This window comes from Rhinatrema bivittatum, chromosome 11 (genome assembly GCF_901001135.1).
Source record: "Rhinatrema bivittatum chromosome 11, aRhiBiv1.1, whole genome shotgun sequence".
Lineage (NCBI taxonomy): Eukaryota > Metazoa > Chordata > Amphibia > Gymnophiona > Rhinatrematidae > Rhinatrema > Rhinatrema bivittatum.
In genome coordinates this window covers 91,091,112-91,116,753 of record NC_042625.1, presented here as the reverse complement: position 1 = coordinate 91,116,753, position 25,642 = coordinate 91,091,112, and the positions used below count along the sequence as shown (strand labels likewise).

The following is a 25,642-nucleotide window of genomic DNA, read 5'->3' as shown; positions in this document are numbered from 1 at the left end:
ACAAAAAAAAACAAACAAACCTTGACTAGCCAAGTGGAACGTTTTGAAGTTACAACCCGACCGTTCTCGCAACGAGGAAGGGATCTGCTCTTTGGGATCTTCTGGTTACTTTTGACCAGGCTTGGCCGTTGTCAGAAACAGGATGTTGGGCTCGATGGACTTTTGGCCTGACTCTGTATGGCACTTCTCATGTTCTTAAAGAGTGGGAATTTTGTTTTCCAGCCGACTACAAGGAAAATTTCAACACCGTGCAGCACATTGAGGAAGTTGCATACAACGCCTTGTCTTTTGTGTGGAACATTAATGAGGAAGCAAAGGTTTGTAAAGATTACATTTCTTGGGATACGTTGGTTGATTAGATGGCCTCAATTGGCCTCCTTGCACCAATAAAATTGCCTGTAACGCTCAGCAAGGCCAGGTTGCTTTTGCCTGAAATATGGAGCTTCAAACCAAATACATTTCAAGCTCTTATGGATTAGTCACAGTTTATTTAAGAATCAGCACTAAATAATACTTTGTTTCATGGGTTAATTTGATGATAATAGAGTTTGCAGTCCTATGGAAATGTCAAACCATTAAGCGGTCCCTGTAGCCGAGTGAATCCCACAGTCACGGTTTAACTTTGAGCCAGTCGTGTATTTTTTTCTTAACTCTCTTCTCAAGGCCTGTTTGGATTTGTAGTCTTGCATTTACTATTTAGAGAGCAGGGTTGGGAGTCTTGGGGGGGGGAGGGGGGGCAGAGGGACGAGGGGTATTTTACTGGGTGGGTGCACTTAGGCTTGCAGCCTGCATGCACACATTGTAGGCCCCCACCCCACCCCCACCCCAGAAGAACTGATGCCACATCCTTCCTGCCAGCAGAAAGAAGCGCAGACAGACAGACAGAGCTGGTCACCTCCTCCATCCCTCTGCCACCAGACCGGCTCTGCTAACCCATCCTTACCCATCTGTGCTGTGGAAGCCCCCCAGTCACCGAGAATGCATTAGAGAGAAATTGGCACAATTTTAGAAAGAAAAGCTTCTAAACCGAAAACGTCTAAGCTTCCCTTCCATCGGCCTGGCTCCCTCATACTGCTCAGCAGTCCTGTGCACTTAGGAGGGACGCTAAGAAGGCTCTCTAAAGATTCAGTTGCTAGACTAGAGAAAGTATTTTTGAAACACAATAGTCCCATCAGCCTAAAGGCAGCCTGGGTCTTTTACAGCCCGGAGAGGCTGATAAACACCTTCAAGGCAAAGCTGTCAAAAAGAAAAAAAAAAGCAAGAAAACATTTCAGGTATGTAATATCTCCCCTTCCCCTCCAGGCCTGCTCTCTCTCGTTCAGCAGTTAGCCAACCTTTGTCTCCAAAGTGGCCCGAGGCTCCCGCAGGGGAGCGGCCGGCGAGAGAGCAGAATCTCTGGGAGAGATCCGGGGTTGGGGGGTCAGGCGGGGTTTTCTCTGGCACCTGTTTCTTGCAGAGGGCTCGGCTCTGGCTGCAGATAAGTGGCTCCTTTCCAGGCAGAAGTATCTCCCTCCAAAAAGCCAATAACCGTGACTTCAGATGACAAGTAGTTACCTCCAAAAGCTCCAGGGCTTGGCTATATATTTCTTGAGATCCGTGAGGGTGAAACAAGGAAACAACTCTGAGAAAAAAAAAAAAAAACCAAAACAAAAACTAAAAGCTAAGAACTAAGGGGCAAATAGTCAGAGAGAGAAAGAAATGTCTTCTGCCACAGGGATCCGCTGGGGAAAATGACTGTACACACGCCAGTAAAGCACCATTTATGCTAAGATTCATTAACTGGAAACTATCATTATCTGGGAGGAAAACATCGCAGTCCCCAGGCAGTGATCCATTATCCGAGGAAACGTCTGTTATCTGAAAACTGGTCAGCTTCGTATGACCCCCCTTGTCTGATAAAACTCCCATTAAACCGAAATTCTTTTCTTAGAAAACTTGCGTTATCTGAAACTTCCATTGTCTGGAAAAATCCATTAACCAGAATATGGGCTCCCTGCTCCACTGTGTGTCCGTATGTGTACTGAATATATACTTCTGTATGCATCTCCTGCTTTGTGTCTATGGAGGACAGGTAAGGATGCCCATTTGCTGCATCAATTTCGGTGGGTTTGTGCGTATCTCGCCGACTTTCCAGTGCACGGGGGAAATGGAGAGTATGCGTGTATTTTTAATAGTGAGATGCACACACGCCTGCTCTCCGTTTTCCTGCGTGTACTAGAAAGTGGGCGAGGTATGCGTGTAGCATGTTCAGCGCATAGGGCCCATAGTGTCTGAGCCTTAGAAGTACCAGTAGCGTTGGGTTCATTGGGGAAAAAAACATTTCGTTTGTAATTCTGTTTGCTCAAGAAATAACATTTTGATGAGTTGGGGGAAGGGGCAATTTAAAAACCGTCTGCATTGGGATAAAGTTTCTTGGTTATGTTTAATAACTGTCCCCGCCCCCTCAGGGCTTTGCACCAATTCTGAAAGCGAGAATATGCGCAGTCACCTGCACATGTGCGGCTTCCCTCCCCGAACCCCCACGTGCCCTCCTCTCCCCCGGGAATGTCTCCCCTCGATGTGGCTGAAAGTCTGCACATTGTGGGGCTCAGCCGCATAGAGGAAAGGAAACCTTCGGAGAGCCAATTAATGTGCATGAAATGCTTTTCACCCTTGCAAATGGCTTTGAAAATTCTGTTAATGCTGTTTATTTTGCGTAATCTAAAACCCAGCGACTGCTCTGTGTGAACCGGCACCCGTGCTTTGTCATCCCGTCCCCCGCAAGGGGTGTCAGACCATGCACAGAGGCCCATGTGGAACGTGCATTTAAAAAAAAATTTTTTTTACAAAAATTGGGCTTCTGCAAGAAAGATGGCAGCGTTTGCCTGTTTCCTTTACAGCTGAGCTGAGAATGCGCGCAGCGAATACTGGTGATCAGCTTGTGGTAGGAGCTCAGCAGGGTCCCCTGCTGCCACTGGGAGCCGCCGTTCTGTGCTGGCAGATGCGAGGCAGCCATTGACATCAGCTCATCCCTCCCTGTCCTACACGAGGGTGGGATGAGCATGCTGGCATCATCGCTGCGCGCCAAATGGGCTACTTTCAGCCACAGACAGAAAATCAAGCCGACGGAGGACGCGTTTGTGTGTGTAAAACTGATTCTCACCAGGCTGGGACGATAAGAGGAAGTCATGAATATATATATGCATAAGTACATTTGTATTTAAAACTTCTTAGCACACCAGAAGGTGAAGCGGTAGTTACAGTTGTGATGGGCCTCCTTCTCTTCCCAGCTCTTCATCGGCATCAACTGTTTGAGCACAGACTTCTCCTCTCAGAAGGGCGTGAAAGGCGTCCCCCTCAACCTGCAGATCGACACATATGACTACGGCACGGGAACGAACAGACTGGTGCACAGGGCGCTGTGCCAGATCAAAATATTCTGTGACAAGGTACGGGGGGGGGGGCCTCCTTGTATTTATTTATTTATTTAATCGTTTTTATATACCGATGTACGTCGGGAACATCTCGTCGGTTAACAATAAACGAAATGCAGCAACAGGCTTTACAACGAAACACGGAACTGGTGGATATGAGAGGGGGAAGGGTGGGATCAGGGGGAGGGGCTATAACTAGGAAGATGGAAAAATGGGAAAGATAAGGGAATTGAAATTTAGGAGCATAACTTTAAGCACCAATACGATAACGGGGCATATAATTAAGAATCAACTATTAACATATTGTGTTACATGTTATCTTACAATAAAAATAACGAGCCAGGAGCCCCCTACTGGAACTTTTCTGGGGCTTTACTGGCTCCTACGGGGGTTTTTCTGGCTCCTGGCCTCCTTTTCTGGGGGCTCCTAGTGGGATGCAGCACCCCCTGGCGCTCCCTTTGAAGCCTCTCCATTGCCGCCTCCCAAAAGCTTACGCATCGGGCGGCTGCAGAGGCTCCACGGCGACCGAGGGGTTTCATTGCCCTTGAGAACTCAATCCAGGGGCTGCTGATCAATAAATTACAGGGCCGGCGCATTCAGCCACGCTCTCAGAGCTCGTGCGAGCGAAAGCGCGGTTATTAAACTCCGCGCCCTAGCTGGCTCTCAGGCGTCTGTTTCTTCTGAAGGCTCCCATTTGGTTCCCTGGTCCCTTCCCACAGCTTGGTGGAAACGTCTGGCGGGGGGGGGGGGGGGGGGATTGGTGGGGCTCATTCCGACCCAGGAGCTCCTCCTGCCCTTTCATCAGGGGTCTGCGTGTGGGGGGAAATCTGGAGCCATCCGTACCCACAGCCTTCTCGGCTGCTCCTTATTTAGCTCCTGTTTCTGGGCTTTTACTTAGCGGAGGAGCCGCTGGGGAGAGGGAAATGATGCTTAAGTTGAAAGGCGTTTACAACATCGAATCAAATAAACGCCAGCTTCATCTCCGGACTGAAAGCAGCCTCTCCAACGAAGGCAAGGCTCGCTACTTTCCGTAGCTGTTTAGATGGTTTCTCAGCTCAGTGGTAAGACTCGGTGGGCACGCGGGCACGGGCAGCCCTGGATTAACCATTAAGCAGAAGGAGCACGTGGTGGGGCGTCAAGGGAAGGGGGAACCCCACGGAGCGCTGAAAATGTGCATTTATTTCTGTTGTCCCTAGTTATAAGTAAATAATTTGTTTATGTTGCTTACTGCTATTTAGTGTTAAATAACATTTTTTTTAAATAAAAAGTTTATATTTAATACAGTTGTGGGGTCTGGCCTGGGGCTCGGCCTGGATTCTCTTGTTTCTCGTTGAATCTTAATGTCTTGTCAGTTAAGCAATGGACAAGGCCAAGGGGGAAACATCGTTGGACTGGGTTGAGGGCTTCAGTTGACCTTAATCCGGCCCTGGGCACGGACGCTGCCCCAGGAAGACCACAAAAACAGATCTGGATAGAGAGGGACCCCCTACAAGCAATCCAGCCCCTACAATTGGCAGCAGGCACACACCCTGAGCAGTGCAGAGCAGAGGAACTGGAGCAAACTGCTACGTTGAATTGCTGTTTTGTTCAGAAAAATTATGATTTGGGGCAGCAGAGGGCTAGAGTTTTGGAAACAAACATTCCCCTCCCCCCCATTCAAGGGTCAGTGACCTGCCAACACGCCGAAGCCCCCAGTGCTGGAAACTACACCCACTCAGTGCTAACAAGTCCAGATGTTCTCCAAACCCAACTGGGATGGAATCCTGATGCCGTTTTTAGCTCATTTTTCTGACTCTTCTTCCAACATTTATGGCCATTAATGTTTTTTGGGGGGGGTGGATTTCAATTCACGCTAGCATGCCCTGCTGCCTATGCATCCCCTTTCCCCCCTCACCTGAAGGAAAAAAGGGTCCTGAAGCCTTAGGCTAATCACTCCTCCTTACACAGTCTCCTCTCCTTCACCTCTGTTGACTTGGCATAGCTCTGACACGGATTTATTCATCCCCCACTGATCCTGGGTGAGATAAGACATCCCACCTTAGCATTCCGCATGTAATTCCGTAGTCAACCCTTTTTTTTTTTTTCCAGCTCTGGCTTGCTAAACAGCCTCAAACCATCTAGCGCATTTTGGGGAAGGGCTGTTTACCCTGGGAATCATCTTGCAGTCAGGGTTACATAAATTTACTGGTCTGTCTCTCAGCAAAGTCGCTAAATTACAGCCTTAGTGCTTTCTTTCCTAGCCTGGCAGTGGGCGAGTTGATCAGATAAAAAGCTCGGTTGACATAGACTGTTAAATAGCCACCTCCTGGTTTCGGTTCTCCGGGGACACTCCCTAAGGTGGAGCTGGCCCTTCTATTATTATTATTATTATTATTATTATTAATTTTGTTACCTTAGCTAATATTTTAATTTTCTTTCTTTTTGATGGAAGAGGCAATATTTGCAAATCTCCTTTATTCTGGACCCTAATGTTCAAAGGAATGTTGTTGCAAGCAAAGCCATCCTTGGGGAGGAGGGAAATTTAGGTTGATTGCCCCCAGGCCCCGTGTGTTCACATCCTGATGACATCACTTCCCGTACTTCTGTCGTCGCTAGGGGAAGGAGTGCGTGAGTGCTGGCTGGCCAGGAACTGTAGTGGCCGTCACGGCAGAGAGGTACAATGACAGATGTTCCACCTCCCCCTGCCTCTCCTCACCCCTTCAATCTCAGGGGATCACCCCCCCCCCCTTCACTTCAGTCTCAGGAGGACCCCACTCTGGTCAATTCACCCTGGGCTCTGCATGACCCAAGGGTTAGCATGAGAAATATTTGCATGATTTTACACTGATTTTGTACACCGCTTAGCTCTGACTTGTCTGTTATAGGCGGTAAATACATTTTTTTAAATAAATAAATGATTGCTTCCATTGTATGCAGATATATCTCATGCATACTCTAGCAGTTTTGGATAATCTTTGTTTCATGAAAAAAATTGAAAGATTGGCATAATTGTATTTCTGAAAATACATCAAGCAGCTAACACCATGCAATATGCAGTCAACACCATACAATGCTACAGTCTCACCATGCAACACAATACCCAACACCATACAATACAGCACCCAGCATCATATGTCATTCCACCTAATTCCATACAACACAGCCCTGCAACAAGCAGCTAACACCATGCAATATGCAGTCAACACCATACAATGCTACAGTCTCACCATGCAACACAATACCCAACACCATACAGCACCCATCATCATATGTCATTCCACCTAATTCCATACAACACAGCCCTGCAGCAAGCAGCTGACACCATGCAATATGCAGTCAACACCATACAATGCTACAGTCTCACCATGCAACACAATACCCAACACCATACAATACAGCACCCATCATCATATGTCATTCCACCTAATTCCATACAACACAGCCCTGCAGCAAGCAGCTGACACCATGCAATAAGCAGTCAACACCATACAATGCTACAGTCTCACCATGCAACACAATACCCAGCATCATATGTCATTCTACCTAATTCCATACAACACAGCCCTGCAACACACACCTAACACCATGCAATATGCAGTCAACACCATACAATGCTACAGTCTCACCATACCACCACACAACAGTAACACTTCACTCTCATGTTTTTTAACCTTCTGTTGCTGGTCTATTGAAAATTGCAGTGACTTTCCAGTAGGAGACAAACTCATCCCCAGACTTTTCAAAATTCAGGGTAAAAAAAAACCAAAACCAAAATGAATGTAAATAGAAATCGTAACCTGAGTTCTGTTTCATTGTTTATGACAGGGGGCAGAGAGGAAAATGCGGGACGAAGAACGCAAACAGATGAGAAGAAAAGTCAAATGTCCTGATTCCAGTAATAAGGGTGAGTACAGAACGGTAATGCACTAGAACTGGGCCCCAGTGTCATGCGGGGAACTGGTAAATGTGTTGAAGGGAGTTCCAGAGATTTGCTGGAAGGAGGGGCTCGTGCCCTGTCCATTAAAACTGGGGAAATGTGGGCAGACATGGGGCAGCCAACGATCAGTCGAGCTGCAGCACTCGTCAGTGTCTGCAACTTACCTGTGTGCATGGTATATTGCCTTGAGCTTTACCGGAAAGAGGAGTAAAAACTCCGAATGAATAAGATAAATACATGAAAGGGCTTGCCTAAGGTCTCTGCAAGGACTGGGAGGCGGATACTACTCGGTGCCATTTGTCCAGCTAAGTTCGGACAAAAGTTGGGGTTTGAAAACCCCACCCTGCTGACCAGCCCCGAGATAGGCAGATAGGTTTTTATCTCAGGGTTGGGGGGAATCAGCTATCTGCCTAAGTCGGCCAGATAAAGGCTAATTTTCAGCATTATCCGGCTGACGTAGCCGAATGAAGAGCTGCCAGATAAACTTATCCAGCTAACGTTTAGATAAGCGGATATATTCGGCAGCGAGGCCGCGCCCCGCAAAGTTAGCTGCATAAGTTTATCTGGCTAATTTTTCTAGCTGCACCGAAGCTAAACGTAGATCCCATCTCATGGGATCTACGTTTAGCTTCGGTGCAGATCTCATGAGCAGAAAGAATTGAGGGCAGGATAGAATGGAAGTCGAGGACATGCACTGAAGCTGCGCCGCAGGGTTTTACCGAATGACTTTTAGCAGCGTGGGTTGCCCTTCAGAGCCGTTTCCTGCCTTCTGCCCTGGGGGCTTGCTCTTACCTCATTCAAGTTGTCTGCTTTATGTTTAAAAATGCTCTTTACTTAGAATGGCGCTTTGCTTTCTTGGTAGACGAGAAGGGATCGTTGCTCGCAGGCTTCCGTGGCAATGACATCACCTTCCTCCGGCCAGAAGCAGATCTTGAAACCCAGCCGGTGCTCTTCATCCCCAACATCCACTTTTCTAATCTCCATCGATGCGGTGTGGTAAGCCGACCCTGCCCCCAACCCCATGGCATGGCCGTGGCGCTGCAGCGCAGGAGACGCAGAGTCCAGCGAAGGGGGGGGGAGGGGCTCGCGTTTTCTGGTACCCCCCTTAGTTTGGCGCCCATCTTGCCCACCCATGGCAACAGCCCTGGTAGATGTGATGCACTCAAGCTGTGGGGAGAGGAAGAGGGGGTGTCAGCTGCCCTGGGCCAGTGAAAGATGCTGGGCAGACCGTCTGAGAAGGGGGTTTTAAGGAAGAGTGAAAAACTTCATTTAATTGAGTTTACAAACTTCTAAACTGCCTTTCCAAATAAAATTTGCCCAAAGCGGAGTCCAGCAAAATACAACACTACAGGAGGGGAAAAAAACGATGCCGGGCCCAGCTGTACATTTAGAAAGAAAAAGAAGCGTGCGGCGCGTAAAACTGCTGACAGTCACTGCGTGTTTATTCATTTGCTGACTTTGTCGATGTTGTAAAAAGAAAGGATTTTGGGCTGGTGGTGATTTCTCTGCCATGCAGCGTTAGTGCCTTGCCCGGGATAGGTGAGCTCTCAGTTTAGATGGCGCCCGGCTCCGTTCCTTCCTCTGTTGTTTTTATTCCAGGGTTTCTTTCCCTCCCCCCCCCTCTCTATTCTCCAAACTTACACCAATTCCTTCTTTCCTTTACATTTTCTAGGACAGGCAGGGACAGAGAGAGAGAGAGAGAGACAGTAGTTTCACAGGGACCTAACTGACCAAGGAGTTAGCAAGCTGGATCCTTGCACAGAAATTCACCTGCGTGGCTACCTACAGCCGGGTGCCATAAACTGCGCCTGCATAATTTAATGTACCACCCCCCCCTGCCTTTCCATGATCACCCTCAAGGCAGTTTACTAACCCAAACTCCCCTCTGCGTAGGAGGCGAGGGAGTGAGAGCGAGCCCAGCACTGGGGCTGGATAATCCCTCTCTGTTCATTTGACTTGACAGCTGCCAGCCAGAAAGGAATGCAGCCCTGCAAACGGAGGCGCTGCTTAGCGTGACAGGCAGGAGAGGCCTGGGCGAGAGCTGGAAACAAAGCCCTTGACAGGAGACAAAGTTTGTGTAGGGAACTAAGTTTATGAATAACCGTGACCTAAGCACATCTTTTTTTTTTTTTTTTTTCTTTTCATTGAAGGTAATCCCGGCTGTTCCAGATAACAAAAACAGGTATGGGGAAAAAAAAAAAAAATGTCCCATGACTTGTGAGACGGCATTCTAATGCCCCCAAAACTGTACCCTGAGCACAGCAGCACCGGCACAGCTCCAAGCGTAGGAGCACACGAGGCCCTCCGAGCACAGAGCCGTGGCATGCAGAGCGCCGCCGGCGCAGCCTCCGTTAGCACAACACGGCGTGCGGGCTACCCTGTCAGGTGCCAAAGAGTGGCGATTTCGTTGGGGAAAACAATTAGCACAACATTTCTAAAAGAAAAAAAAAAAAAAAAGACGGCCAGAGTTCTGTTCGAGCCAATGCAAACTATCCCGGGGATCCATGCTCCTTCGTACATTCTCAGAAATCTTACAGGGATGGCTTCCTTCTCCTTCATCTCCTCCAAAAAACGAAAAAACAGAAATTTCCAACATCCCAGGGACGGTTTTAATTAAATCGGGATTTATTCCGTTTTCGTCCCCAGTCTTGCCTTGCAAAAATGCGGACAAACGGCACAAAGGAAACCCCAGCACTAACATCATGTAGAATTCATGCATCTTAAAATTGCAGAGCTAACGCCAAAACCGACCAGCACTGGTTCATATTAATATTTGCTTCAGTTTTGTGCACAATTGGTGAATTTACTTTACTTAGCTAAATTTATGCCTTTTCTATCCAAATGAGTGCTGCAGGCAGTTTACAACAGCAAACAGTGGGGGTGAATGTTAAAAACGCCCGGAGATGCACGAATATGTCCGGCCACTGTGCGCAGCGCGGATTTTAAAAGGCGCCCGGTGTATGTGCGTCCCAGTACATGCGCAAATGAGTTCAGAAAGGGAGGGGCGTGGGCTGGGTGGGACTTGGGCGTTCCGGGACTTTAACATGAAATGTGAGCGTAATTTTGCTTCTGCTGTGCATGGCGTGTAAGTAATAAAATAAGAAATTCTAGGCTGGTCAGCGGGGGTTTAAGAGTTAGGGCCAACAGGGAGTCTATTTAACTAGGGGGGGGGGGGTTAGGAAATCCTATCCCTTACCTGGGCAAACTGGGAATGAACTGGGAAAACTGGTAATTGTGTTGGCGCATGTGTCTATTAGAGGCAGCGTTTACGTGCACACGCGTGCGTCCGTATACAATTGTGCACAGACGTATGGTTTGCACCATGCACGCTTATCTGCACGTAGGTTATAATAATGGCCGCGTCAGTCAGTGCGAGCCAGCATACGCACGTACACGTGCGCCGGTCTCAAAGTAACCGTCAGAATGTTTTGGTGTAAGCCGTACATTTGGCAGAGTGGGAATACCTTACACCTGTGAATCATTTAATACCTTCATTTAAAGAGCTTGGATATCCTAACAGCTGAAATGGGCCCATTGATAATTTGAAGCTGGTCATTGTTTTCCATTTCTATTTGCATTTTTACCCTGCCCTTTCAATCCCCAAGGATTGCTGAGAGCAGCTTACAACAGAATAAAAAAATACAGCACATGACAGATAGTTGTTTAGCAGTCGAGGACCAGGGACAAAATTGGCGTTCTCTGTGGGCGATTCCTCTCACTGGACCAACCCACGCATGATCCAAAAGACGTTATACTGCACGAGTTGCTTTCTCTGGAAGTCCCTCTAGAGCTCACGTGTCCGCGACGTCCTTGGATCAGCCTGGCACTGGTCCAGTAAAGGGCATCGCAGCCCATAAAGAATCCATTATTTTCCCATAAATATTTCACATGAAAGCTCAGTTAATTTTCTCAGCAGATAAAATCTTCCCAAAACACTGCAAAAAAAAAAGCTGAGGCTGTTTAGTAAGGGGAGGAGGGGGAAGGGCCCTAGCTGAGGCTCATGCTTACAAAACTCATAAAAGGAGGATTGTAAACACAAGATTTCAAAAGCCCAGGTTCCTGCCTGAGTCATAAAGAGGCAGCCATGCTATGCACTTTTATATCAGCCCCATCTCTACAGCTGGGGCTTAACTCACATTTCTCCGAGTGGATACTTCCCTCTTTGCCTGGTTAGCGAACAGATGAATGGGTGAAAATGCATGCAAACAGTTTCGTTTTCTGATCTTTCGTTTCCCATTCTGTTTCCTCCCAGCTTGAAAAGGAGCTGCCAGTCCTTCACCGATGAATTTCATCCTTCACCATCCAAGCAGCTGAAGGACGAGGACACACAAAGAGGTAAAGCTCCATGCACAAGGCTTCCTCCACCTTCCTCTTATTAGGGACGTGCAGACGTCATCGCTAGTGGGTTGGGATGGCTTTGGTTTATAATCATTTTTGTTTAGTTTCCAATAGTGTGCATTGAGCCCCAGCGACTGAATGCAAAATATTTTGGGAAAAAAAGCCCCACCCCAGGCCCAACACTGGTTCCCCAGCCTTTCCCTCTGTACCACACCCCACACCATGGCTTACTCCCTCCAGGGATATCTTAACACTAACCGGCCCTATGGCGCAGCTAGACTTAGCTGGATAACTCTTTATCTGGTTAGAATATAGCCAGTTAAAATTTGTAAAATGTCAGCATAGCCATTTAGATGGATAACGTTTTAGTTATCCATCTAATTGCCTTTGGAATATCTACCCCCTGATCTTATTTTGTGACGGAAGGGAATGGTGGCAACTGGCTCACCAAAGGCTCCCCTGATTTACCGTCAAATTATACAAAATGTGAAGTATCTCGGTAGCTGTTGCCAAGATGTCAGAATCAGATGAACGTCCAGGCTCTGCTAAAAATGAGGACTTAGGTGAGCCATGACATTTTTGAAAAACCAACAGAGAATACGACCCTGAACCTCGCCAGAGACAGTGTGAATGCCATTGGGCTCTACCGTTCCAATTAAAACATCGGTGCCCTTGGGAAAACGGGAAGCAAACTAACCATTCCGTTATGTGTTCCCAGTGTTGTTATATGTACGGAGGGAATCGGAGGAGGTCTTTGATGCCCTAATGCTGAAGACTCCAGATCTGAAGGGACTGAGGAATGCGGTAAGTTTCACCCTAAATTAATCTGCGCGATTAATTACAACACAAACTCTGTGGTTTTTCTAGGTTAGGCCATAGCATGGATGGCCTTGTGATCAGGATACTTAGAAATCACGATCAATAAACGAGTTTCCGGTTCATGCCTTTTTTTTTTTTCTTATCAGACTAACAGTACATTTTGGACTAGCTCTTGAGAGCTTGGTTTCCTTCGTCAGATCAGGGCAGAATGAGCTTTTCGGAACACAGAGTTCTCAAAAACCAGTCACAAATGTATTGTTAGTCCAATAAAAAAAAGATGCCCCCGATTTCTACAATACATACTGCAAAACCATTCCACCAGAAGTAAAACTGGAAACTAACTTAACTTGCAGGTCATCACATCTCCACGTTTCTCAGCTCAGTGCTATAACTTGTAGGCTGCACGGTAAGGAGCAAGCAAAGGTCCATCGCGCTCAAAACCTCAGACAGCTTATCCTCCAGTAAGGTGAAAGGGCTCCCTCTGCCCCCTTGCCCTCTCACTCCTTTGCAGCTCCTCAGATAACTTTCCTTGAGGAGGGCTTCCTGGTGCTGCTGCTAGGGAAAGCCATTTTGTGCAACAGTAGCAGCACAATAGTAGCGTCATCATGACCCGGCCCATTGGTGGATGTGATGGTGGTGGTGGTGAAAAGGCGCACTGAGATCCGGAAGTGAGAGGAAGCTGGCTCCTGAGGTGGCAGGCTCCTGTGAAATATAGAGTGCTTGGACGGCATGCACACACCACGGACTACTGCTGCTGGTATTACTGGCACAAAATGGATGCACCCAGTAGAAGCTAGGAGGCTCTTCAGGACTGACTTAGGTTAAGATGGTAATGAAGAGCCAGGCGAGTGCTTTCAGCTGCTGGACAGCAAAGCCGCCTTGAATGCCGATCATGAGAGATCTCGGTGTTGTGCTTGGAAGACCACCTGGCCAAGACCATCCCTTTACCCTGCTGTATTCACACTTTCCCACTGGCAGAACTGCAGCATTCCCAGTGAAATGCAATGCCAACATATTTTCTCTCTGTTTGCATCGTCAATTTCAATCACTCGGCTATGGGAACCCACATGACATGTTCTTGTGATGCTTATCAGTAAAGCATCTGATAAACTATCTGCTTTGAAGTCAAAAGAAACGCACGTGCGTTTTGAGGCTGGTATGTTAGTTGTTATCACTTTTAAAATATCTTTTAACCAACGCTGAGAACTATCTATGCATTAATGTGCTGTAACAGATCTGGTAAATACAGAGTTTGTACAATGAATTCTGCTATAGGCCTTTCCTGGTCATGAGTGCTGGAAAGTCGACAGGCCCCTAGAGTAATCAAATATCTTTGCAAGCCTCTGGCCAGAAATTGTACCTGCAGATTACCCCGAAAGCAGGAAATCAGAAAAGCTAGATAAAGATTTTCTCTGCAGGCTTTGTACAGTAAAGTCCAGTTCAGTCTGGGATACATAGTGTTATCACCTAGCTAAGTGGGGTGGGGAATGGCAGAGCCGACCAGGGGACGTGTCCAGTACGAGCTGTGGGGTCATGGTTTTCATGCCCCTGGCTTTTTTGGGGGATTTTTTTTTTGTTCCTACTTTTTGGAGTTTGCTGTCTCAGCGGGCCACACTGGACTCCTCCTTCATCCTCCGTCCCTGGGAACGCATGACCCATAACAGAGGAGAAGGGATATGGCAATCAGCAGCAGCCAAAGTTTGAAATGGATCCTTCAGAAATATTGGGGGTCATTTTCAAAAGGAGTTACACATGTAAATGTAACTACTATTGTAGCAATTTTCAAAAGCCATTTACTGGAGTAAAGTCACTTACACAAGTAAATCCTATGGACAATTCAATGGCATATATTATAGCAATTTTCAAAAGCCCACTTACTCAAGTAAAGTGCATTTACTCAAGTAAAACCCTGTTTTACTCGAGTAAATGCTTTTTAAAATCAGGCCCAGAGTTTTTAAGGATTTTTCTATCGACTTTGAAAGCCATGGGGTGTGATGGATGAATTTACGAGCCAGAGGGCTAGAAGATCATGGTAGCATTCACTTGAATTCAGATGAATTTGAATAATATGATATTGTTGCCTTAGGGTTTCAGGGGCTGATTTTTGTAACAGCCAGCAAAAATTAGACAGCAAACGTGCATTAAGTTACACCAATTTTCAAAGGAAAAGTACATTAGTACCCATAGGCAGAACAGAGTAGGAGGAGCCTATCAGTCAAAAAAAAAAACCCAACCAAATTCTCTCACACTGTTTTCCGTCAGGCACAGTAAGCATCTCTTTCCCTCAAAATAAAGGCTGTGTAGTGAAGATAGATTTTACCATTAACTGTAGGTCAATTAAGTATGGGATAGAAAATAAGCCACACCCCTAATCAGGACGGGCTTTCTTCTGTTGTGATCAGAGATCAAATTGTTTAAGATCGGAGGCGAAAAAAGCTGCAACGGGGATGGTAAGAGGAAGGTTGCAATTCTCTGCACGCCCTCCCCCCTCTCCGTTTTCTAAATGTTCCAGGCTCTGATTGTGATTTGGTGAGTTCTGCCCACCAGAATAAACACCCGGACTGTGGGAGGGGGCTTTCGATCACAAACTTTCAGGCCATTCCTAAAGGACTTCCACGCTGAAAAGGTCTCTTACAAAGTTGCAGAATGCGTCTGGCCAGTCCCCTTCGTAAGTAAAGTCGATACCGCTGTGTTCTGTTACAGATCTCAGAAAAGTACGGCGTGCTCGAAGACAGAATTCACAAAGTCTACAAAAAATGCAAACGCGGGTAAGTAAACCGGCGCTGACCCTTGCGTCGTTCTCCTTCTCTTGTTGCAATATCTGGAACACCGCAGCTGGGTAGGAGCCTCACCGGCCGCATCAGCCTGTGCAGGCGCCAGCTGGTTGTCAGGCACGAGGTAGCCCACGTACATTGTGTCCAGCAGTGGATTGACCCTCAAGCCTGGGGTCACCCGCCGAGGTTACGGCAAGCCCAGGGAAGACCGGGGGGGAGGGGGAGGGTGTCCCTCCCGCGATGACACATGTAAACGGGCAAGAATGAGAGAGAAAAGGGCAGCCTGCGAGAACAATTAAGGGAAAACGCACGCCACGAACCACTGCCTGAGTTGCATCTGTTCATTCCCAACTTCCTATGAAAAGAAATGGCTTGTACGTCTTTGCACCAAATTGTAAAATGTTGAAATATGCGCGAGAGAAAAGCAACACAACTCATGGAACCAAGCCTGCCGTGGGCGTAGATGCCCAAATACTCGCTGATGATCATTTATTGCTGGAAACCTCTCCCCCCCTCCACCCAGCACAAAGCTATGGGGAATAACACATTCAGCACAAACGAATTATCATTCAGAGTTTCTAGGTAGCAAAACGAGCACTTGGTAACATACAAGAGAGAAAACAAAACACCCTGTGGGAGAAATTTGTAAACTATCTGCATTGAAGCTGTGGCATCTATTGTTTGTGGGTTGCCCCAGGAACGAGCAGCTTCATATCTGGAGAGGCAAATCCAGGCGGCCGACGGTGAAAACAGAAAAGCTGGGCGTCTTCTGCTTATGCCAACCACCTTCCCCTCGGGTTAAGCCCCCAGGTGCTGGTGAGGCATAAGGGGGAGGGGGGACCCCAATAAAAAACCTAGAATGGAGTGAGCTGCTGGAGCACATCAGGAAACTGGGAACAGGAAGCAGGCCAAGCAGAAGAGCTGAAAGCAGAAACCAGAGAAATCTGGATTTAGGGACGGCGCCAGCATATGAGGACCAAGAAGTAGGACTACACTCTGGCAACTGGGGAAAACCTGGAGTATAAATACATCTGGGCAGAAAGCAAAATGGCTGCTGGGGGGAAGTGAGGAGCACAAAGCTGGGAGGACTGGATAGCTAGTCCAAGTAGCTCACAGCGCCATCTGCAGGCCGCAAGTAAAGTCAGCAACAGATCTTCACACGTATTACACCGCGAGCTTTGCACCAATTTTCAAAATAAAAGTACTCGCAATCACCTGCACCTGATTTTTCTGCGAGTAGATTTTTTTGCTGGAAAAATAAATGCCCCCCACCCCCCCACACACACTCTGTGAATGCCTCCTTTCAATGTAGCTTCGTGGACTTCTAACTGCATTGAGGGAGAGTAATTTTCAGCCAGCCGATTAACGGAGGTTAAGATGTATTTATTTATTTTAAAATCACTTCTATTCCGCCTTTGCTCACAATGTAATTCATGGCGGATTACATGTCAAACATTCGCAATACTATCATCAACAAATAACAAACCTTAAAATCAGTCAATATCAAAACTATAAAATAAAATTTTAAAAATTACATTATTTATAAGCTTCATAAAAAAAAAAAACTGTCTCCAATTGTTTTCTAAAGATCTTTAAGTCCCTCTCATCCCTCGGACAGGCTGCTAACGCCTTCCACAATTGGGGACCCACATATGAAATAGCTCGTGTCAGTGTTTGGCGTAATTTATAATCCATAAGAGTTTAGAATGATTTTTTACCTGTGTAATCACTTTGAAAATAGACCTCCTACCCCCCAAAAAAAGCGCTGTAGGCCAAAAATTCTGACTCATCCACATTTTAGTCCCTTAGTTAGAGAGGACAATGTCCAGGAAGCCAGTGGACCCAGGCGGATAGCCATGTTCTGGGGGGCACTGGCTCTCTGAACATTTTCCTCTCTGTCTTGCTAAAAGTACACATGGGGTCCCTCAGCACACACCCTTTCTAGCATTCCTGGGGACGCAGGTTTTGTGCAGGATCGGAATAAGAACGTGCATGCAATGGATTTTAAAGTCACGGTGCTGAATCTTTCATCCAAGTTTTTATTCACACATAAAGCAGGTGCATAAATCCACAGAAAGCTTCTCCTTGAAAACGAGGTGCATAATCTGCAGGAACAAAATACCAGCCGTCTTTGCTCCTAGGCAGGCAGTTTGAATATTGCCCCCAAAATGCATACTTAAGGAAACAATGTGTTTAAAACAAAGTTGATGCTTAGCCAAATATGATATTAATTAGGTTTGTGTAGAGTAATGGCATTAAACTATTTGGCAAGCCCTGGGACCAGCACCATTTTAAAATCAGAACTGGTAGGTCAGGAGTGACTGGGGTTCACTCCTGTCCCTTTCACCCTTGAAGTGCTGAAGGAAGGGGTAAGGAGACTATGGAGGGGGTGAGCCTGTTTTTTTTTTGGTTTTTTTTTGGGGGGGGGGGGGGGACCTTTTTTTTTGAAAATAGCACGGACTATTTACCAAAACAACAAATCTGGAAATATTCAGGTTTTCCGATGCACCAGTCAAAAAACCAAAACAAAAATGGGCTTTTTCAGTTTGTTTAAGATTCATCATTCATTTCAAACAAATGCATATCTTTAACACAAATTGTTGTAAGCCCTTTTCATGTAAAGGAAAGGGCTTTTTAAATAATGGGCAGGATGGCTTTAGATCAGGGGTTATAATGGTAGCATGCTAAAACCATTAGAATACTTGTAGTATGATACACAGTGAGGTGCGGCTGTCCTATCCCATCAGCACCAAGATCCTTGTTCAAAACTTATTTAAGATGGTGGGAGAGGCGAGCAGACCAAAAATGTTTCATTCAGCTGAATATTTATGACCCAGGCTCCCATTCTTTCTCCAAAAATCTAGTCAACGTACATCTTTGCTGTTTGTGGAAAGTGGAAGTGGTTTTTCAGCTGCATGTTTACTTATCCAAGCATTTGACAATTTGTAATTATTAGGGATGGTAATTCACAACAAACCCTAGGCGTGCTTAGATAAATACGGAGTATTTAAAGCACAGACTGATGTTTGGCCTTAGTAGTAGAGTAACACAGTGTTAGGTTGATTATGTTCATCCATCTTTTTGAACATTTTTAGCACCAATGTTTGAGTGTAGTGGCCACATAACCCTGCCACTTTATCTTATTAACATGCAGAAACACCTCTGCACCACTTATTTCATATTTTTATGTTATTTTTCTTAGCTCACAGTAGGCTGAAAATATTCATTCAACATATCGGAGTATCCTGGAACCCTTTAAATACAAGAGGACAGCAGCTTTCGTATTCACAGAGGCTTAGTAACACAGTAATATGGAGGTCCATACTGAGAAGCATTTAAGAGGATAACTCAGAAGTTATCTGGCTAAATGTGGGGGTGTAACTGGGAGGCGCTGCCCGTACACCTGTCCTAAAGTTAGTTGGATAAAGTTATCCGCTACCTTTAAGCAGTGGCGCAGCCGCACTACTGAATATGATCGGTATATAAAAACCATAAATAAATAAATAGATAGATAGATAGATAGATAGATAGATAGGCTAAGTTAGCCATCTAATGAGCCCAGTCATACAGTAGCTGAATATCGACCTCATAGTAAATAGGGCTGTATGTTTAAATTGTATTTTGTTTTATTTTTTTGTTTGGAATAAAATAAATAAAATGAATGAAAAAAAAAATGAAAAGGTAGGGGCCAAGGTTCCCCCTATCCCCAACAACAAACACCAGTGCTGGCGCCATCAAAATTTAAAACTGAAGCCCCTGGGCCTTCCCCTATCTCATCTCCCCACTCCTTGGATCCATCTTATCCCATCGGTGGGATCTAGAGATCCAGAGGGATCAGGAGTAATCCACATCCAAGTCGGAATTTAAAAATGAGGCCTGTGGGCCCTGAGAGCAGTGCTCTGCTGTTGTAGCTTCCCCAGCAGGTGTAAGGTTCTCTGCCTCCTTCTCTCATCCTCCAGCCTCCATCAGGAGGAGGCTTGGATCAAACAGAACCCACTTCATCCATTCCTTTCTCCAGTTAAGGCGCACCGGCATGGAGGGAATTTAAAAATGGTGCCTGTGGGCCCTGAGGGCAGTGCTCTGCTGTTGTAGCTTCCCCAGCAGGTGTAAGGTTCTCTGCCTCCTTCTCTCATCCTCCAGCCTCCATCAGTAGGAAGCTTGGATCAAACAGAACCCACTTCATCCATTCCTTTCTCCAGTTAAGGCTCACCGGCATGGAGGGAATTTAAAAATGGTGCCTGTGGACCCTGAGGGCAGTGCTATTATGTTGTAGCTTCCCCAGCAGGTGTAAGGTTCTCTGCCTCCTTCTCTCATCCTCCAGCCTCTATCAGGAGGAGGCTTGGATCAAACAGAACCCACTTCATCCATTCCTTTCTCTAGCTAAGGTGCACCGGCATGGAGGGAATTTAAAAATGGTGCATGTGGGCCCTGAGGGCAGTGCTCTGCTGTTGTAGCTTCCCCAGCAGGTGTAAGGTTCTCTGCCTCCTTCTCTCATCCTCCCGCCTCCATCAGGAGGAGGCTTGGATCAAACAGAACCCACTTCATCCATTCCTTTCTCCAGTTAAGGCTCACCGGCATGGAGGGAATTTAAAAATGGTGCCTGTGGACCCTGAGGGCAGTGCTCTGCTGTTGTAGCTTCCCCAGCAGGTGTAAGGTTCTCTGCCTCCTTCTCTCATCCTCCAGCCTCCATCAGGAGGAGGCTTGGATCAAACAGAACCCACTTCATCCATTCCTTTCTCTAGCTAAGGTGCACCGGCACGGAGGGAACAGGGAAATGTGAAGCAGGCGACTGTCATGTGAGGCAAGAGAGGTCTCTGCCAGGACGGGACGAAACAAGTCTAAACTAGGAAGCAGAAACAGTAGGAGCCGATACTGAACATGCCAGTGCTGCGCCAGCACATGTCCCTGCAGAAACTCTCCCTGAAGTACCATTTTTAATACATGTCCTTTTTTTTTTTTTCTTTTTGTTAACTGTGATTCTTTATTCCCTCATTTGACCCCAAAGAATATAGAATTTCCCAGGCGGGATTCATGCCAGCACCGCCACTCTGTGCCAAAAGTGAGCAAGCACGATGCAAACCCTCGCAGTCTTGGTCTCTGAATCTGGCGGGGCGCATGGCCCCCATTGTGAGTCCTGACTACGTGCTTTGTTTGACCCTTCTCCGCGATGAGCGCCATTTTAATCATTTGCTTTTCTAAAACACTAAGAACTGTGCAAATAATGCGGGCGTCTACCGTGGCCCGTCCATGCATTCACAGCCAGGAACGACACCAAAGCATCGCCTAATTCCATTGTATGATTCAAAAGGAAATACTGTTGAGAAAAACACACACTTTAGAATTACAATGGGTGTATCATTTCAAATGAAGTAATTACTATTTTCAAAAGTGAGTTCTTAAGTGGCTTGATGAATCACCTAGCAGAAGCATGCCCTCCCTTCATCTGATGAGCAGGGATTCCAGGAAACCGCACTTTATTTTCATAGGTCCTATACAGAAAGCCTTTCGGACAAAGAGCTGCTTCGCCAAGCCTCACTGGCTGCATGAAAGGCTGGCACATGCCTTGTTTTCATTGGCTGCAACCCAGGGGTTTTTTTTTTTATTATTATTATTTCTTTTAATGCAAAGTGAGACAGGGTAATTCGAACGACAGCGGGTCGCTCGTTTGTTCCTGGCTGTTGCTTGAGGTGACGCTGCATTCAGAATCTCTAACCAGGGCCCCCAGAGAAATGGTCAGACAGAGACACTAAAAGCTGCCTTCAGTGTAGGCCATTTTGAGGACTTTGACAAGGAAGGTCTTCAACATCTAAGGCGATTGTACTTCTGCAGTGAGACACCAGGATAAGAGGTTACTCTACGGCAGAGTTTCCCAACCTCCTTCTCCAGGACCTCTCAGCCAGTCAGGTGTTCAGGGGATCCACTGAGATAAATTTGCACCTGTGGGTTCCACACTATATACAGACATACATTATCCATAGGTACTGTGGAGATGAAAAGCCAATTGTATGTGGCATCCCAGGACACGTTTAGAAACCATTGCTTTTAGTGCTCGACCTACTGGGCAGCACCACTTTCTATCTCTCTTTTATCCCTGCCATTCTTATTGGTTTAAATGTAATTCTCCTACTGTTAGTTTGCAAAAGAAAATACTTTTTTATAGAGCCCAGATCTGGCAATCTCATTTTCTTTTCTACTGGCAAGAGGCATCCTGTCTGAACACAGTAGGGCTGTGCATTTGTTTCCCTGATCCGGCAGGTACCGCGCTGACTTTCTAGTACACGTGGAAGAATGGCTTGCATGCCTATATCTCATTATTAAAAATACACGCATACTCTGCTTTTTTCGTGTACACTATAAAGTCTGTGAGGTATGCACCTACTCGCTGAATCAAAGAGAGAAATGCACATCCCTACTGTGTGCAAACACGATGCCTCTCGCACAGGTACAGTGTGTGCAGCTGCTTTTACTGCACAGGCTTTGCCGCTGTTGCATAACATTGCAAACAACCACAGTCTACTCAAGGTTACCCCACCCCCCCCCCTCCCTCCATCAGGGCTGGCAGAAGGGATGGGCAAGACAGGAACCCAAGTGGGGCACCAGGCCGGGGGAGGGAAGGTGAGCAGAAGGGCATCACAATGCTGCCGCCCCCCCCCCCCCCCCCGGGCAATGGCAGAAACATGGAAGGGGGAGGAGACTGCCCCCCCACGTCCAGAAGAATGCCAAACACCGGCAGCTCCTGCTCCCACTCAGACTGCCCAGCGTGGCCCCAGTTAACGTGACGCTGGTCCTGCCACGTTTCATGATAAGCTGAACAGTGAAAAGGCACATGGCCCTGATTCAATAAAACCCAAATGAAGCCTTTTCCCTTGTATGCAAGAGTTTAGGTAGGATGCAAAGGGAGCTCTGGTTGGGAAGGGGACAGACGTCTTCCTACTGTGGGACAGCTGTAAAGCTACTTCGAATGTATGACGATCTAAGCAAGGAAGGGACCAAGCTGAAGATCTGCTGAAGACATTAAACATACTAGGACAGCAACGGCCAGGGCTCCATCCACTAAGCCAACTAACTTTGCATTATTGCTCACGTTTCACAAACGTCAGCTTTACGCCAGGACCATGATAACCAACTCTACAATTGCTCAGAATAACCTGATGTTTGTATAGTGGGGTTGGTTTTTTTTTCCTATAGCTGGATTGACTGCTCGAGGTTTCTTAGTTGGCTGTATGCAGACTACGACTGCAGTCACCTCACTATGCCTATCCTAATTTTTACTTTCTCCTGCAGGATACTGGTGAATATGGACAACAATATCATCCAGCATTACAGCAATCATGTGGCCTTTTTGCTTGAGATGATGGAACTGGAAGGACAAATCCAGATCACGCTGAAGGAATTATAATGAAGTGTTACCCATGCACTGGACCTCCTTCCTCAGACTTTGCCCACAGCGTGAGAAAGACAGAGCCAGTCGGCACGCAGTGGACAGCTCCACAATCTACACCTCAACGTTTTGCTTGGATGCACTCGCGTGTTAAGTGGGGCACGGTGCCATCCAGTAAAAGAAACAGAAGTATTTTGAAGCCTCACTATCAAAAGTGATTTTAGCAAATAGAGTTGGAACTTCTGCATTGCAACGGATTGTGTTTAATAACTATATTGTTTGTTGTTTTTGGGTTTTTTTTTAAAGATTTACAAGCAATAGGCATGACGTATTCTGACGTGTCCTATACAATATTAGTGAACAAGCATTCGCCGCAGTACCTGCAAAGTATAACCTTAACCCTTGACCACAGGATGCTTTTGTTCCATGGTTGATCTTGGCACCTGCTGCTTTTAAAGAAAGCAATTTTGAAAGGGACAGAACGGCTGTACTTTAAGCACACACAACGCAGGCATTTCAGGAGGTGGGGTTAGGGCAGCAGAGTAAACTACATTTCTGTATAGAATTGTCAGATATACACAGCTGTAGTTACCCCTATCGAACCCCCATTCGCAGACGCAGCAGGCACAAAGTACATGGCTACAAAAGTACTGTGACTGTTGAAAGAGAGACGAGCCAGGTAACTCATAAAACTTATGCAGGTACAGAAGGATCTGTGTACTTTGCTGCTCGAGGGCTTAGTGAAAAGTGGCCCCAGATTGTATTCAGGCCTAATGTTCTACCAGGACGGATGCACAGTGCATCCCTTTGAAGTCTGAGCAAGCACAAAGCTGCAAAAAAAAGAAAAAGTAACAGCCCAACAGTCCAAGACACTGCCTGCTTTGTTGCCCAGAAAGGTTCTGTTGATCTGCTTCAGCTGTCGGGATGCTTCACTATTCTAGAGGAGGCGACGGTGTGGCCCTGTGAGCACCCGAAATATTCTTGCACAGTTCTGGTGTATTCTTTTGCACTTTCAAGGGTACATTTTCATAGGCTTGGTCACCTGTTACACAGGTAAAAATAGAATCAGCCCCTGTAAGTCAACCATAGGCAGGTAAATGGATTTTTTTTTGTTCCTCCAAAACCCACGCCCATGCTTCCGTAACTTGTCCACACCTGACGAGGTGTTCTGGGGGGGCTGGAGTAGATGCACATTTACAGAAGGTATACATGGAGATGGAATGCTGCTAACATACTTCCCTTTCCACCCCCTGTCTTACCTCGCCGGAGAATTACCCCAGGCTGCATGGAGAAGGACGTTACAAAGCCAAGAACGCCGAGGTGTTCGGAGTCATTGCATTCCCGTAGCACAGATTGTGCCCGAGTAGGCAGCAGTTGCAACAGCAGGGCTAAAACACCACCGGCCGCAAGGAATCTACAACCTCAATTGCTTCATACATTTCTAAGTCCCCAATTGTTTTGTATGTGAGATGTTTGTATAAATATATATGCACCATTTTTATATGTTACCATTACAAAGCATAGCTGCATTTATGTCATTTCAAACAAAAAAAGTGCTTTTTCACAATTCCTAATATGTTTGGGTTTTTTTTTTAATTGTTTTTTGTTGTATATTATGCCAAACGGTTTAGTAATAAAGATACAAATATACACGGTGTTGGCTGAAGTTCTTCGACCAGGCTGTTAGTGTGGAAGTCTAGCGGCGTTTCTGAAAGTCTGTAAACCCCCACATTCAGCAGGGACCACCGGGTGAGAGAAGGGTCTGAGGCAGGAATGGATTTGCTCTTCTGCCCCCACACACAAACTAGTGAATAAAAACCATGGGTGCATTTAAAAGAGGTGTCTGGCTACATTGAGGAGATAACCTGATAAATCTACCTGGTTACAAATTTGGCCCACTCTGCCCCCCCTAACAAAAATGTGTGCAAATAAAGCTCCAAGGCAGGAGTAGTCTAGTGCGGTGCTTCTCAACGCCGTCCTCGGGGCACACCTGGCCAGTCATGTTTTCGGGATATCCACAATACATGAGGTAGATTTGGCAGGGGGTGGTGGAAGGAGGCAGGGGCCAAATCGAACCAAGGAGAGAGAAAACCATCCGCCTTTAGCGGATGAATACATCGGCCACGCTGCATCAGATAGCGAACCAAACACGACTGCCGAGATGGGACTAACGCGCTTGTGCAAATATACACGCCAGCACCATCGCTTACGTCATGGAGAGGGGGCCTGCTCCACCTCCCTGCTGGGAAATCAGCTCGTGTAGCAGAAAGCAGGGGCAGCTCCGGTGTTGTGGGACTATTTTACCTGTGACTGTACTGAAACATGCAAACCTATGCTGAAAACATTTTTGTTTGGCAAGCGTTGGCTGGGTGGGTGTAGTGACCCCTGGCTAGGGCCTGCGCTAAATCCGGTCAGTTTAAGCTAATGACATTTTGTTTGGGACCAGGGTGGCTCTGCACACGAAGTATTCCAGGACCTACTGCGGTTTGCATTGTGAATTATCTTTTGTTTAAAGCTCATTCATTTAGTTCTGGGGGTTTTGGTGGAAGGGATTTTCATGCTGACACCACCTCATGGAAGGGAAGCCCCAGATCATTTAGTAAAGGGCAACCGACAATCACCTTCCCCACCCAGAGCTCACATGGGCAGGTGCTCATATAAATTCCCACACTTATTTGTATTTCTATTCTGAGATTGCATTCAGGTACATTTCCCTATCCCCAGAGGGCTCACAATCACAGGGGTAGATTTTCAAAGGGGTATGCACGTAAGATACATGCGTACCCCCCGAAAACCTACCCCAAACCCCCCCTGCGCCGCCGAGCCTATTTTGCATAGGCTCGGCGGCGCACGCAAGCCCCGGGACGCACGCCAGGCCTGTGTCGGGGCCTGGCGCGCGTAAGTTACTACTGCCCGGAGGCAGTAGTAACTTCTCCGATAAAGGTAGGGGGGGGGGTTAGGTAGGGGAAGGGAAGGTGCGGGGGGGGGGGGGAAAAAGAAA

The 25,642-nt window shown here is 46.7% G+C and overlaps 1 protein-coding gene across 4 annotated transcripts in view; it reads left to right on the top strand.

The window, feature by feature from the left end:
- The window catches only part of GRHL3 (grainyhead like transcription factor 3), a 53,619-nt gene extending 29,343 nt beyond the window's left edge, over nt 1-24,276 (top strand). For all 4 annotated transcript variants that reach the window (XM_029571318.1, XM_029571316.1, XM_029571317.1 and 1 more), the window contains exons 8-16: nt 223-317; nt 3,270-3,428; nt 7,218-7,296; nt 8,192-8,325; nt 9,480-9,511; nt 11,582-11,664; nt 12,386-12,471; nt 15,190-15,254; nt 22,545-24,276. In XM_029571318.1, coding sequence (XP_029427178.1) covers nt 223-317; nt 3,270-3,428; nt 7,218-7,296; nt 8,192-8,325; nt 9,480-9,511; nt 11,582-11,664; nt 12,386-12,471; nt 15,190-15,254; nt 22,545-22,659 — 848 coding nt within the window. In that variant the 3' untranslated portion in view covers nt 22,660-24,276. The remainder of the gene's footprint in view (nt 1-222; nt 318-3,269; nt 3,429-7,217; nt 7,297-8,191; nt 8,326-9,479; nt 9,512-11,581; nt 11,665-12,385; nt 12,472-15,189; nt 15,255-22,544) is intronic.
- Nucleotides 24,277-25,642: the final 1,366 nt, after the last annotated feature.